This window comes from Melanerpes formicivorus, unplaced genomic scaffold, assembly GCF_026170545.1.
Source record: "Melanerpes formicivorus ecotype bairdi unplaced genomic scaffold, bMelFor1.0.p_v2 SCAF_185, whole genome shotgun sequence".
NCBI classification, from domain to species: domain Eukaryota; kingdom Metazoa; phylum Chordata; class Aves; order Piciformes; family Picidae; genus Melanerpes; species Melanerpes formicivorus.
The window spans coordinates 91281-106828 of record NW_027142537.1 but is presented as its reverse complement, the minus strand read 5'-3'; the positions used below and the strand labels follow the sequence as shown (position 1 = coordinate 106828).

The following is a 15548-nucleotide window of genomic DNA, read 5'->3' as shown; positions in this document are numbered from 1 at the left end:
GGCCCGCGGCGGACGAGCGCCGGCGCTGCGGGGCGGCCGGGGGGCGAAGTTCCCCTTCCCGCGGCTGAGTCGCTCCAGTGTCACTTCCTGCCGGCAGCGGCGGGGCGAGGCGAGGCGGCCCCGGCCCCGGCCGCGGGCGCGGAGCGGGGCGGGGCGCGGAGCGGCGCCCAGGGCGGCGCAGGGCCGGCGGGCGCTCGGCGGGCCCTGGCCGCGGGGCGCTGCGCTCCGCCGAGCCGCCGCGGAGGATGCGGCGGAGCCGGGCGCCGCGGCTGGCGCTGGCCGTCTGCCTCGGTTCATTCCTGTTGGTCGTCTTCTACTTCCAGAGCAGCCTCAGCCCAGGTGGGTCCGTCCCGCTCCGCGCCTCGGCCAGCGCTGCCTGCATCTGGCGGCGGGACCCCGGCAAGCCCCCGCGGTTCGTGGGGCGAGCGTTGGGGCAGGGTGCTGGCCACTGTGGCCAGCCCTGAGCCGGCTTCTAACATCACTTCGGTGTCATCGGGTGCCGGTCAGGTCCAGAGGGACCGATCCATGCGGGAGTGTAAGTTTTCTTCAGCCCGTGAACTCGCCCCAAGCTTACATGCTTCTCGGCCGAGAGCAGTGAACTTCGCTGTCGTGTTTGCTTGCGACGTGTTACCAACCCACCACCACCGCTTTGCGGTGGAATTCATGTTTCATTTTTAATGGGAGCTTCTTTTGGGTGTCAGTCTCAGTGTCCTTGCCTTCAGTGAAAGCGTGGCGAGAAATTGCATAGTTCCCTTGAAGGCTGTGCTGGGGTCAGGACACACCAGAGGACCTGTTCTGCTACCCGAGCGCCTATTTCGCACCCACCGTCGCCTAAATTCCTGGGGAATCTGGTCGAATTGCTCAAGGGATTTCTTTAATGTGTATTGCTCTTAGAAATGTCTTCCAACTTGGGAAACAATTCAGAAGATAAAAAGTTGTGTTCTGGAGGGGACATTTATTTATTTCCCTGCCTGCTTTCTGCTCTTTTGGGGAAATTAGCCCCTCTTCTTGAGAGACTTTGTTGGGTAATTCCCGTAGTTTTAACAATGTACCGAAGTTGGCCGATTGCAGCAGCAATCCATCAGTGGCGCCTTTAAAGTTACATCTTAAAATTCAGACGATTGATTTGACTCCAGTGTTGGTGGAATGTTATCAGTCTGGACTAAATGAAATGCAATTTGCCTTTCGTGAGGGCTGCTCCATCACTTTAATGTCTTGTTTTGTTTGGGTGTTGTTGTTTTTTTTAACCTAAAAATAAGTTTTAAAGGGCTTAACTTGTTGGCTGAATAAGATTGAAAAGGAGCTAGGGTTCGGCAAGCGATTTATTTCTAGGAGAGCGTGTGAGGTTTGGCAAATGAAGTTAGTAGCCACAGAGGACCACAATCAGTGCTGTCCTTCTTAGTCATTTTTATTTAAAGAAAGGAGATAGGTGTCTCGTTTTACTGTGGGGGCTGTTGAGTAAAAAGTGCAACATTGAATCGGATCTCATCTCCACGGCTCCTAACAGGGGCAGTGGGGTTTTATGTTGGATTCACTTTCTAGTATTTGTCTGGAAAATGTGGCTCTTTTCAGGACTCTGGCTTTTAAAAGGAGTCTTCTGTTGTGTCTGAGTCAGCAGAACTTTCTGTGCTTACTTCACTTTAATCCCTCGAATGATCTCAGCATGGTTTCACACAGAGTTCCCGTCAGGTCAGAGCAAACCAGGTAATGGTAGTGGTGATGGCATCTCATGAGGAGTTTGGGGGATTCGGGGTTTGGAACACTCCCATGAGAGGTGCTGGCCAGCTGAGGCTTTGGGCTGTGCAACACTTTTAATCGCCTGCAAATCTGTTTCTTTCGTGGGGGTCAAGTGTAATTCTTGAACGCTCGGGTGATCGGTCTGGGGTAGGGATCCTCCACTGGTGAAAAACAGCAGTGCTTGTCACTCAGTGGAAGCCCATTTGCAAGGGTGGTGGAAAACTCCTTGCAGACTTGCCCCTTAAGGCTCACAAAAGAGGTGAATTAAAGCGATAGTGGTGTTCTCTAAAATCTGGTTATTTGCTAGCTCCATAGTTGTCTCCCTGGGTCCAGCCTTCATTTTTGTGCTGTTTCCTTGCCTTATTGTTTTTCAGTTTACAGTTGTTCCTTTCCTCTTTAGTTCTGTGAAAACTCACACTAGCAGAGGTAAGGTCATTACCAAACACAGAAAAGCAGCAAGCTAAAAATCGCTTCCTTTTTTGTTTGTGTGTGTGTGTGTTTTATCCCACGGGAAAGCATCCGGAGGCTAGTTGCTTGAAATTTAGAAGTTACAAGTTACAATAATAGGTAAACAATTTGCAGAGTCAAAAAACGACACCTTTAGAGTGATGGCTGCCTTGAGGTTATTTGGAGTTCTAGATGCCTAGTGTCATTTGGTTTCTACATAATAGTGAAGACAAATGCTAGAAAAAGCAGCACTGCTATGATTTTCTCCTGGAAGTCAAACCCTTTTCCCCGGCTTCAGCAGGTCACCTCTCCTGGCCCACCCACAGGCCATTCGTGAAAGATGGTGAATTGCTAACAGCACATAGAAGCTGAACCATCCTGCCACCAGGACAAGGGGTACAACAATGGGTAGAAGGATGATGCAACCAGAAACCTTTGAAGTTTGAGGGTGCTAAGGGCTCATTCAGCCCAGCCAGCAGGAATTAACTCCTCTGTTTGCATTTGCCACTTTTAACTCCATCCGGGCAGTTGTCTGCTGGAGCAGTTTGCACTGAGCTCCATGGCTGTGCTGAAATAAGGCTTTCTTGTTCTGCCCTTGGAACACCCACACACCACTGTACACTGAAATAACTGCTCCTAAGTGCTGCCCAGTTGGTTATTTTGGTGCTGGGCTGAATTGCTTGTTCTTCTGTTTGTACTGAGGGCAGTGGTAGAATCTGCCATTGTGCCTCCTGGATACAGAAAGGGGCTTGGGCAGGCTTTCCAACCTCACTGGCATGCAGGAGAGGTGAGACAAGCCTTGGTGGTCCCCCAAGAGATCTTGTACGTATGAGTTTGAGTGTGCATTGACTTCCTATCCCTAATTGCTTTGCTTTGGCTTTCCATGCTGCTGGCTGTACCAGTGGCTATGTATGGGGCTGTAGTCCTTGTTCTTGGCTGTGGGCTGCAGCTGCAGCATGCAGACTGTCCACTGCTCCCTTTAGGACAGCAGTGTTGGTCTTCAGCTGTCTCACTCCAGACTCACAGACATGTCCAGGGGCAGAATGTCTGCATCATAGGAAGGCATTACAGTGATGCTGAGCACTCTAGTAGGTGGAGTTTACAAAGACTGCCACAGTGTATAGTTGAAGGATTTGACTGGAGCAGACATCTTTCAGCATCTCCAGGTTTAGCCTCTGGACTGATGGTGTGGGCACATATGCTCAGCTCCTGGGGGACCTGGTTGTACCTGTGTCAACCTACAGCCATCCAGGAGATCCCACTTGGTCTCATCACGATTGTCATCTGCCTTTTGAACTGATCTTCCTCTGCTGTCTCCTCCAGGGATGTCACATTGTTGGTGGCTGTGCTGACTTCTGCACACTGTACATTTTGTATAGAGAAGGTGAAAATAAGCAGTGGGGCTGAGTATTGCTTCATCTGTCTCTGGTCATAGTGTGGCTAGACTGGCACAGAGGTAAATGCTGGAAGCTGCTGATCCTTGTCTACATCAAACCTTTGATTACTGCTGTTTCAGAGGGCCTGCACTGACTTTAGCAACAGTGGGGATCTGGGGATGACTGTGGTAATACAGGGTGTGGGGTAGAGGGAAGTGAGAACATCTGAAGAAGGTAGAGGGAGGTGAGTGGCAGATGGTATGGCCCTGTGTTCATCTGCATTTGCAATTCCTGCAGACCTTTATCAAAAGTGCTGAGGCCACCCCAATGGTAGGTCTTTTGTGGAAACCTTGAGTACCTAATGGTACTGACATCCAGGGAACTGGCAGGTTTCAGGTCACCAGTGATGGGCCAGAGGAATGTATGCATGAACTTGCAGTCTCCTGAGCAGTTAATAAGCAGCTTCTTCATCCCAAAAGACCTAATTACTGGATGAGAGGTGATTGGATACCATAGGAAGTATTTTATGTAGCCTTCCTCTTTTTAAGGCTTATATCTTCTTTTATTTGAGAAAAAAATCCCCTTGAAATCTGAGAGGAAGAGGCACCTTTGGAAATTTGAGGCAAGGAAGGAGGGTGAGGTCATTCAATCCTATCCTAAGAGGCCTTTGTAGAAGAGCTTAGCCATTCTGTTCTTGCCCCATCCTTCCCGTGTCCAGTCCAGTGACTTCTGCATGCTGGAGGTGACTGGAAGAGACACAGCAGCTCTTGCACAGAGGCAGCCTACAGCATGGCAGCTGCTCCACTTCCCATTGTTTCTAGTTTGTTCCAGCACTGAATCACCTTCTCCAATAAGAAAAAAGGAAGAAAACTCAAAATGCTGCTTTATTTCTGCTCCAGTCAGACTGCAGCATCCAGCTGTTGCTTCTTACCTCTTTTTAGCAGCACTTGCTTCACTCTGCTTTCTGCATTCCCACTGTTCTTCCATGACCTGCTACCAGCATGAGTTGTTGGAGTTCCACTGCACCTTGTGGATTAGATGTACTCAGCCTTCAATCTGACTCTTGCACAACAAGAGATGTCAGAACCAGGATTGTAGTAGTGCCGAGGTTGTGATACTGCTCCAGAAAGGTTTGCAAGTGAGGTGGTAGCAAGATCCTTCTCTCCATCTGTGTCTGCCCTTGTATCAACCAGTTGGATCTCCTCTGGGCACTGACAGAGCAAAGCCTCCTCCAGCCACTCCTGAAGTGGAGGTGAGACTCCTAAAATGGACATACCACTTCATCCTCAAAGAGGAGGATCGAGGATGTTACAGGAGGATGAGCGGCAAATGCCAAACACTATATAACCATGTGTAGCACATATCAGGAGCAGGAAACTGTGCCTCATAATTTTGGTGTGGTTAGCAGCCCCCTGATGTGCCAAGGTGCCAAGATACTAATTGCCACCACTCTCTGCCAGCTTTGGGATGGTTTCTGTTGCCTAGCCCAGCATCTCTCAGCACCAGCTGATCCTGGAGAATCCCTTATTTCCAATCACTGCAAGTCTGTCTCCATCTTCATGCCTAAAGATCTTTCCCTTCAGAGGGGGACAAATTGTTACAGAGTGAAAGAGATTACAGAGTTTGTTAATGAATTGACTGAGGCCCTGCAAAGCACTAGTTCCTGAACCTACAAGTGCACCTAGATGTCACCTGAATGGAGATACTTGCACACACAGGTATTAGCAGACCTTACAAACCAGAGATTCTTTCTCAGAACAAGGAAGAGCCTATCTTAGACTTCAGTTCCTCCCAATTGTTTAAAGCTATTTTCAGGCTGAAATTCAAGCACTGCCTTGGGACATGAGCACTGTTCAGCCAGATGAAGGCTTTCTGAGACCGGGTCATGTTTGCAGGTGGCTGACACATGTCCTCAGCCTTCCAGATAATGAGGGCTAAGCTGCCTTCACCCTGATTAATGCTGCAAGCATGGGCAAGGATGTGAAATTTAAGATGCCCTCTGAGATGGTGTTGACTTTTTCTGTTTCATTTGCTTTTGTCATGGGGCAGTTTTGCCCAGCTCAGATTTCTGGTTGTGGCACTGTGACACCCAGGAGGCCATTGCTGCCCTTCGAGGAACCAGTGCTCAAAGTACAGAGACATTTGCCAGCTGAGACATTGGGCAGCATGGGCTGAAAAGCCCTCAGATCTGCTGTGTTGGAAGAAGATGTGAAATGCTGTAGCTATGACCTGTTGTGGTAGAAAAATATGCCCAGTCCAATGCTGAGAGCAGGGCAGTAATAAAGCCCATCTGCTCCTGAGGGCTAGGCTTTTCATGAGGAATGCTTTCTCTACTCCTTCTTGGCTTTCTATGGTTTCCTGAGAATCTCTGCTATGTGTGAGAGGTTTGGGAGGGGGAAGGAGGGGACTCAGCACAGTGGAAGTTAACTCTGTGCCTGCAGGAGAGGTTCATGTCTTGGTGGCTTTGCCAGGTAGGTCCAGCCTGTGCTGGCCCCACATCTCTCTGACCTCCCAACCTGGCTGTTTCTCTCTGCAGGTATGTTGCACCTGCACCATCTGTTTTGTCCCAGCACCCAAAGCTCCAGCATCCAGCTGCCAGAACACCTGGGAGCAGCAGAACCTTTGCCAGTGTTGGTGCAGGAAAGACCTGCTGGTTTTCATCAGTCAGGTCGAAGGTGTCTGGAAGATCAGTGCTCACACAGTGCTTGGGGCACTCCTGGAGGTACTGGGCTCTAGTGTGTGCTGGATCTTCTTTCTTGGTCCTTGCTTCCCACAACCATCTGAATGGAGAACCCCATTCCCCCGAGAATCCCAGTGCAAACACAGCTGTCCCTGGACTGTTAGGTGCTGAGTACCCAAAGAGGAGCTTAAGTCCTCAAATACTTCTGTGGGGCCAGGGCTGGGGGATGTTTCACATCAGGCTTTGAGGCATAGCTGGGCAAATGCCCAAAACTTTTCTTGTTAAAAGGCAGTTAAAGATTATTAGTAGACTGAGAAGGAAGAAACATCTCACTGAGTGGCTCTGGTGATCTGAAAGGTGTGGGATAAACATCACCATGCCTAGGTCCTGCCTTTGCTGCATGGCTTGAACTGATGCTGAGAGCTAGCACAAATGGATCACCCTAAGAGCTAGGTGTTTGGTTGGGTTTTTTGTCCAGTAAAAACATTATTGTGTTGGAAGGAGTGACTGGTGTCAGTGGAGAGTTGAAAGCTGTGTTCTCAGCCTCTGCTGTCCAGTTCAGACCAATCTGCTCTCTCTGCAGATACATGTATCTGCACCTGTGGAGCTTGCACTGCTGTAAACTGGGACACCCTGTCTCTCTCTGGTGTCAGGATCTGCAGCTTTGGGACAGGTCTATATTCAACCACAATCCCTCTGTGATTTCCTCATGGATCTTTTAATTTTCCCCCTCTTCAACTGGCTCCCCTTGGCAGTAAAATCCTTCTGGCAGGGCTGGATGCTGGGTGTTATTGCTAAATGCACCTTACACATGCTGCTGCCCTATGCAGATGTCCCCTTTCTATGATGCTCATAACCATAGGCCAGAATCTTTGCTTCATGGTTGACAATGGTTTACTGTGGCTAGCCCAGATTTTGCTCTGTTTCAGGTTTGCACCCTATGTAATTACAGTGACTTATCTAGTAGAATAAGCTAAATACATTAATTTTAGAGTAGAGGAGAGATTAATTTCAGAGTAGAGTTCAACCCCCAAGTATCTCTTCTGCAGCCTGGACTCACTTCATTCTCCCATTGTTCAATTACCTGTGGCTTCAACTTGGAAGCCAAAATCTCAGTCTTAAGTCAAAGCTCTACAAATGGGCAAAGGTGGGAGAAGTAGCTCTGTATGCTCAGGAGTTGTGTGTCCACTGCTCAAGATAAATTCTTTCTTCATGTCCTTCACGGGAGGTCACCCAGCATAGGAGGTAGCACCAGGACATGGGCTTGATTCTGTTTCCCTTATAATTTTAATGAACTGGAGAGCAAAGACAGTGCTTTGTTTATTGTATTGGAAGGAGAGCTTGACACTCTGAGGGAACACACAGCATGCATGAGAACAGGGAAGGGGAGCCAAAGGACATGGTGTGAGAAGTGGCTTTGTGCAACTTGGGTTCGCTGTGGAAGTGATACCCAATATTGCCACTGCAAGCCTCGTGCTGTTAGGAGATGTGGAATGCCAGGAGCTCAACAAACAGGCTGCAGCAGCTCCAGCCAGGCACTGGGATGTGTGCAGACTTTGCAGGAGGCAGCATGGCTGGTTTCAGCAGCCACCAGTGCCTATTCCCCTCTGCATGGAGCCAGGCAAGGCAAAGAGACCTGGTATTGACGTGAACCTGCAGTGGCTTATTCCTCAGCTGCTGCCGCACCATTTAACAGCCCCTATATTTCTGCTTGCCTCTTGCTGGGCTGAATCTGTCAGAGTACAGTAGTGCCCTGAAGCATGCTTTCAGTCTGCAGACAAGACAGTGATTGCAAAAAGCAAACACACCCAATTGCCCCATGCACACATGCTCCCCTATGATTGGCAAATACATCTCAGCATCAGTCCCAGGCATTGCTGTGATTCACCCTGAGCAGCTGCCTGATAAATGGCCTTTCATTAGGAAAAGTTGGTGAATGGCTGCATGAGAGCACTGTGTGGGATCTGGACCACAGCCATGCCATCAGAGATCCATTTGGAACCTAGTGCTGTCGTGCTGACCCACCCAGCATGTTGTAACCTGTGGATTTGGGGACATCTTTATGCTGGCTTGCCGGTGGACAGGTTAGTGTGAGGAGATAAAAGCTCTCCTCCAATATTTCTTTGGAATGCCATCAAGCAGGTTTTGTATTTCCCATGCCCTTTGCAGCAATCCTTATTGGGGTGGCTGAAGTCAATATGCTTCTTGAAGATTCCTGCCTCATAACCCTTTCCAGCTCCCACTTTTGAAGGCTCAGAAGCAAAGATCTGCAAAAGCCTGAATTTTGTTTCCAGATAAACTAGATCTTCATTGCCTCTGAGAAGGAATTAAAAATCTGTTCAACTTGTGCAAATCCTTTTCCTCTAGCTTGCTGGGATGGCACTGAGCAGGTTTAGCTTTGGGTACAGGGGTGGCCATCCTTGAGTCAGCCAGTGGGGAATTCCTACAGCCAGGCAGAGGAGCAGAATGCCCCATAGCTCTTAATATTTGGATGAGCTTTGATTTGATAAAACAGTTGTAAATTTATTGGCAGTCAGACTGATGGAAATTCATCTGGGAAGAGCTGGGAACTGGTCTTTTCTGGGAGAAGAAAGCAGATTTTGTTCCTGCTGGTTAGTATTGCAGTACCTCTGACCCCCCTGGTTTCACCAGCTCCCTCCGCAGCCGAGGAGGCTTGGCACCATCTACCCATACAGGAAAGCCTGGCCACATAGCCCACATCCTTTGGCAGCTCTGTGCTGACACAGAAATCAGAATGTGGATTAAAAATACTATTAATTCTCATTGAGGATCAGAGTGAATGTGGATTCTGCCAACTTTAGCTGTCCCAGTTGCATACACCTCCCTGTGCAGGCTTCGGAGGGTCCTTCCCTGGGCAGTGATGAGAGCTTTCTGACCATGGACAGCCCAGCCTGGCTCCTTCAAGCCCTGTTTGCCTCTCTCTCAGTTGGTATGTCCTGCTTTCCCTCCTCCTTATCAATGACCATCCCTAATGCATTGGAGCAAAGATAAATGCATCCAGTGTTCCCAGTGGTGCTGCTCTGCCTGGTGGCCCTCACTGAACCCTTATGGCGGTGTGTCACAGTGTGAAACTGTTTCCACAGCTGGTAGAAGCTGCAAACCACACTGCCTCAGATCCAAGTCTGCTGTCATGCTCAGATGAGTCTGTTACGTGACCATGTAAACAAACTGTGGCTGAGCACAGATGCTGAAACCTGCTGTGCTGAGGAAGCTCCTGATGCTGGCGAGACCTTGCTTTTTCATAATGGGACTTAATTATCATAGACTCCCCCAGAGCATTATCTGTCTGGATTTGAAGTTACTTTCTCCCCAGAAAGGCTCTTCAGAAAGTGGCACTGTCTCCACAGTGGCAGGTCAGCAAGCCTCTAGCCTGGGCACAGCGGATGGGTAGCTGCTGACAGCTCAAGCCATGGTGTGTGTGAGGGTATGTGCCATTGGACATCTTGGGCCTGGGAAGCTGCATGTCATGGCCTGTGGGTTTCTTCCTATCCCTTGTCACCTCTGTGGTGTGGAGTGACGCTGGGGCCATGAGTCATGACAGCTTGTCACAGCTTATTTTTCTCTTGCTACATGCCACTTGATTAATAGCCCTCCATGTGCTGGCTGCTCTCCCAGCCCTTCTGGGGAAGGAGCAAGAGCTGTGGGTTTGAGCCATCCCTCTGAGTGGTCTCTCCAGGAGCACTACTCTGCCCGTGGATTTGCGGCCTTGCTGTTAACAAGAAACCTGATCCAAGCCTCCTCTCTGGCCAGATGTTGCTTCACTGCCCTGTGGTGTGAATTCCTGACCTTGCAGGAACACAGGTAATATTGACATGTGGTTCAAAGGTGGTGTTTATTTGGAGCTGACCGGTGTGGCTGTCTCTGGGGCTGGCACCCCCTGTTCCAGAGGGCTTCCTTCAAGGCAAGAACCTGGGAAATTAGCACAAACTAATTGGAGGTCAGGAGCTCCTCAACAATTGCCTGTCCCCAGTTGTATTTTGATGCCCTGCAAGCATGCAGCTCTGCCCCCCTCCCCTGGCAGTGGAGAGTGCCTCTGCACCGTCATGTTTCTCCATGGCATGGGAAGGTGATGAGTTCAATCCTGCACATGTCTACAGAGCCAGAATGTTCCTTCTGTAAAGGGTGCAGGGGCACCATATTCACAGCTAGGTCTTTTCCAGGTTTACTCCTAGTAGTATTGGAGAGATTAATTTCCCTGCACTGCAACACGATCAGCAGACAGAAGAATTGAGACTCAAACAAGGTTGACTTGATGCTGGTGGAGTTTTGCTTTGTCTGCCCATCAACAGCCACTGCTGGGTGGGTGTAGATGCAAGACTCCTGGTTCCCTTCTTTCTGAGGTCTCCATTAGACCTTGCTCATTCCACATAAAAAGCAGGGAGGTATCTTCAGAGCAGTTGTTGCTAACACCTGTTCTCAAGGCTTTCCAGCAATGGGGAAATGAATCCCAACGACCACTCAGACAAGTTGCTGCCAGTGATGTTGGATCTCTGTGTTGCAATGACACTGGAGATGTTGGTAAACATGCTGGCTGAACTGACAGGGCTCTTTGGTGGCCTCAGTCTGTACTCACTACTAAATGCAGCAGAAGTGTGTGGTGAGAAGTTGTGTGCCCGAGATGGTTCTCCCTAGCCTTGAGCAAGCCGCAGCTAGCTCCTGTCCTTTGCAAGCTCATACATCTCTTCAGCACACTGTAAAGCCTCTTGCTCTGTATCTGGTCACAGTGAGTCTCGCAGGTTAATGGTCTGCTGTCATCTAGAAAGGCAGGACACAGACCCTCAGCTGCCTCCACTGAGAGCAGAGGGCTGAGAGCCATGGAGCGGAGGAGGGAGTGGCTATGTCGGGAAGGGTTTGCTGAGTGTGCATTTTTTCAAGATCTTCTTGTTAAGGCTTTCATCAATTCCAGATGCACAAAACTGACAAGAAGGCTTGAAAATATTCAGCAGGCATGTCACTGAGCCATGCTGCCTTAGAGAAACTTTTCTTCCTCGTGTGCAGGTAGCCTCTGTGCAGGCACTGACAGCATCTGCCTGAACCAGACCTCACTGTGGGCGGGTTTTGAGCAAGTCCAACCTGGTCTCTTGGCACTCTGGCCTGCTGTGGCCCCAGCAGCTGAGCAGAAGGCAGCAGGCTGGTGCAGGTGGGCTCTTGTCTTGGTAGATCCGTGTTGCTGGCTGAGCCCAAGAGCTTTCTGCAGCTGTGGCTTGCCTAAGCTTGCCCTGGTGATGGAAGCACGTTGGGGGTATGGACACAGCAGGGTGTGCAAGGGAGAGATGGGTCTTTGCTGCAGCCTCCCCAGCTGAAAATCAGCCCCTGTGCATCCTGGCAGGGATCTCTGCCATGGCACTGCCAGCACAAGCTCTTCTGCTGCAATTCCTGTAGAGCAGCAGACTGGAAAGGAGGAGCTTATTGACAAGGAATGGAAACGCTGGCAGTTCAGACCAGCATTATATATGCAAGCAGCCAACTGGGGCCAGGAGAGTGACAGGCATAATGGGGAAGAGAAATTGCTCTTGGAAAGCTTCTAGCTTGGCTTACAGGAGGAATTAACCATTTGTAAACAGAAGGTTGCATGGTACTCCTTCACAGATATTTTATTTGCTCAGAGAGGCCATATTCCTGCTGGATACTGTCAATTTTCTGTTTCCTGTAAAGATCTTAATCACAATCCTTGTGACAGCAGAGAGTTAGCCCTGGTGCCCTAGCAAAGGACAGACCCCCAGCTCCATTGCCTGTGATCCTTCTATTAAACCTTCCTGACACCTGCCTCAGGCTGGTACCAAGTGACCAGAGCCTCCTGCCACCAAGGAGACATGAGGGTTTGGGAAGAACCAGTGAATGGGACAGAGTGCCCAGATGCAGCTGATATTGGCTCTGTTCCTGCAGATGATGCTCTGGCATTTAGCAGGTTGCTTGAAACAGCTGGATTCTTTCTTCACCCCTCTACATGATTTATTGTGAGCTAATCCTATAGCTGTCACCCTTTTCCATCACTTGATAAGAGTTTCCCTGGCTGATCCTTGACTCAAGTTGACTACATTGGAATAAGAAAACTGTCCCTGAAAAACAGAGACTGAGCAAACCCTGCCTCTGGGGAGGAGAAAGCCACACAGCCAAGGGCCAGCTGTGCCAAACCCTGTGCTTGGGTAGATCTGATGACACTGTCATGGTTCAAGAGGTGCCATCAGTGAGAAATGAAGAAAAATTGCCTTCTGAAACATAAAGTAAGCTGTGTGAGAAAACAGAAACCAAGAGAGAAAAGAGCTTTCAAGAGGCTCTACAGAAAACAAGGAGCTTCCGTGTGTAATTTTACTGCCTTCCTAATGGCAATGGCAGCAATTTCTTCCTAAGTAAACCTCCCAGGATCTTGAGCATCAGGAGGAATGCTCAAATGATTTTAAAACATGTCCAGCAATCAGATCTCTGAATCACAGTTGCTTCTGGAACCAGCAATTGTACTGGCTTGGGTACAGCCAACACTCCCTAAACAGGAATCATCTGGCTGAAAACTGGACAGACCAGGGATTTCAGGTTTCAGGAGTCTTTTCCAGGCAGTTGTTAAAGGCTGCACAGTCTCCTGTTAGGGAGGAGAAAACAAACAAACAAAAACAAAGGCAAAAAATGAATGTAGAAAGGTAATTGTTTTCCAGCTCAGGCTGTGTGGCATGCAGTAGAAATCTAAACTCACGCAGGCTGTTTGGACCCAATCTCATGTCAGGAATTTAATGTTCTTTTTGTAGCAGGTCAAAAAAAGACATACATCTGATGACACCCCCTCAAACCTCTCAGCTACCTTTGTGGCTGCTGTCTGAGAGGCTGTGTACAGCATACAGAAGACAAAATTGGCTGCAAACCCATTAATGCTAAGCTGTCTCTCAGCTCCAGCGTTGACTGCTGAGTGCTGAGTCTGCAGTGCAAATAGGAATCTCTGTGGGCTGGGTTTGTCATCCAGGCACGAGAAGCAAAATGTACACACGAGTCCATTGTCTCTATTGACACACAAGTGCTCCAGCAGCCTGCTGGGACATGCCCCTCCAAAGGGCGCTGGCAAAGGTGCATGCAGGGTCACGCTAGCTTTGTGGCGTCTGGGAGGGCTTGCACGCCGTGGATGGTGAAAAGTCATCACCGTGCCTTCCAGGTCCTGCTAAATCTGTAAGAGGATTAATAGAAGTGGACAGTGGAGATTACATTGTCAGCAGTGCTTGCCATGTTTCTGTGGAGCCCTTTCAGCAGAGACCACTCTTTTTTTTCAGTGACTTGGAGAGAAATCCAAATAGCTCTGAATGTTGGGCTGCTGCTGCCCTCCTCCCATCCCACATCCCACATGGTGTTGAATGGGGCAAGCAGGCTGTGGTGCAGCAGTAGTAGATCTTGCCCAGTGTCCTGTTTCCAGCTGTGGTCTGTGCAAAAGGCATGGGAGACCCTGAGGAGTGAGAATGAAGAAGCTGTCTGTTGAAGAGAGATTTTCCAGACCCTTTCTGTGGAGGACAGGGTGGTGGTGTGAAATAGGTCTTATTACCACATTTCTGTAGTAATGGCAGTGCCAGCCTCATGTGTGACCTGCCAGAAGGCCCTCCTCAGGTGTGATTCTTGGTTAGGATCTTGGTTGGGACACATTTGAGCTAGAAGATAGCAAAAAGTCAGTGCCAAGGGGGAGACTGAGTGCCAATCAGGAGACTGCTTGGGAAGGGGGTCAGGTCAGCTGCAAGGATGCTGCCTCTGTCTTGCTGGCTGTTAAGGAGGTGTCTGCAATTGTTCCTTGGCACAGTGACACTGCCTCCCCAACAAAAGTTGCCACAGCATTTGAGAGGCTGAACTGAGGTATTTTCCTATGAAAGTCAATGTGTCTGTGTTGAGCTGGATCCATTTGGATAAACCTAAATTCTGGTGGCACTTAGTGCTGGTGTGCACTGGAGGCCAATGCCCCATACTTGCTGTCTGCAGTTTTATGGCATCTGGTGTGAGCCAGTGAGCATGGAAGTGTTTATGGGTAGGTGGCAGTCACAAAGAAGGGACATTGCAGTCCCACACTGAGGAAGTAGGAAGCATCCATCTGCCTTTTGCCAGCAGGTGAAAATCCTTATTACGCCTGAGGCATTTTGGCTGTCTGTACAGCTGTCTGCCGTTAGATTTCTCTACATGCCAGCCCTGTGCTAGGAGGAATTTGCACTTTGTGGGCGTTAAAAGTGTCTCAATGTCAGGGAGAGAGGTGATGCAGCTCTGCTGCCACTCCATCCCTTGATACCACGTGCCAGAGGCATGCCAGAGCCCTGGGCACAGGGTATTGCACAACAGATACCTATGTACAGACATTAGGGATCTCATGCTGAGGTGGAGACAGGTGTGCCCAGTTTTTTTTGTTCCACTTCAGTTCCCTGAGGCTGTGCGTTTCCACCCTTAGACATTCCCTGTCTGGCTGGAATGAGAGCAGGACATTTACTCACCCTTCGGTGTGACTCGTCCCATCCATCACTTTCCATAGGATCTTCATTCACACCCTGAATTAGTATTTCCTGGAGGCATCACGCCCTCTTGTCCCTCTCTTGCCCATGCACCACTGCCTTCCAGCCAGCTGGGCACATCCCCAGAAGAGTGAATGACTTTTCCTGTCAAAGGCCATGTGGTCTGTCAAATTATCCCATGTAAAACAGTGACTCATTGTCCCCTTTAGAGTGTGTTCCTTGGCTTGAGGGAGACTGGTGTTAGTGCCAGAGAGCCTGGCTGCTATTGCCATCCAGTTATGCCACACAGCTCTGGGACTCTCAAGAAGCTGCAAGGTGGGGATTGCTGCAAACAAGGGTGTTATTTTTAAGGGGTGACATCTCCTTTCATCTCCTTCCTAGAGGAAGTAATTTTGGACATTGAGGAGAGCCCATGGACAACTACACACTGTGCCGAGGGGATCCCAAATACCTTCAGATCTCTGTGTATGTAGGAACTCTGTGGTGTGGGGAGGGGACAGTAGCCCTGAAGAACATTGTGTGCACTTGATGGAAAGAGGTTGGAAAATACTAATTTCCCTGTTATCTAGAATTATCATAGACTCAGAGAATCAATAAGGTTGGAAAAGACCTCAGAGGTCATCAAGTCCAACCTGTCACCACAGACCTCATGACTACTAAACCATGGCACCAAGTGCCACGTCCAATCCCCTCTTGAACACCTCCAGGGACAGTGACTCCACCACCTCCCTGGGCAGCACATTCCAATGGCTAACAACTCTCTCCATGAAGAACTTTCTCCTCACCTCAAGTCTAAACTTCCCCTGGCACAGCTTGAGACTGTGT

At 49.4% G+C, this 15548-nt stretch overlaps 1 protein-coding gene across 4 annotated transcripts in view; it reads left to right on the top strand.

The window, feature by feature from the left end:
- The window catches only part of LOC137457659 (carbohydrate sulfotransferase 11-like), a 63725-nt gene that overhangs the window by 29817 nt on the left and 18360 nt on the right, over window positions 1–15548 (top strand). Inside the window, exon 1 of one of the 4 annotated variants that reach the window (XM_068169478.1) lies at window positions 173–339. The exons of 2 other annotated variants lie outside the window; for them this stretch is intronic. In XM_068169478.1, coding sequence (XP_068025579.1) covers window positions 246–339 — 94 coding nt within the window. In that variant the 5' untranslated portion in view covers window positions 173–245. Of the gene's footprint in view, window positions 1–172; window positions 340–513; window positions 536–15548 lie in introns of those variants that run through there. One more of the 4 variants, XM_068169479.1, reaches the window with a different exon arrangement.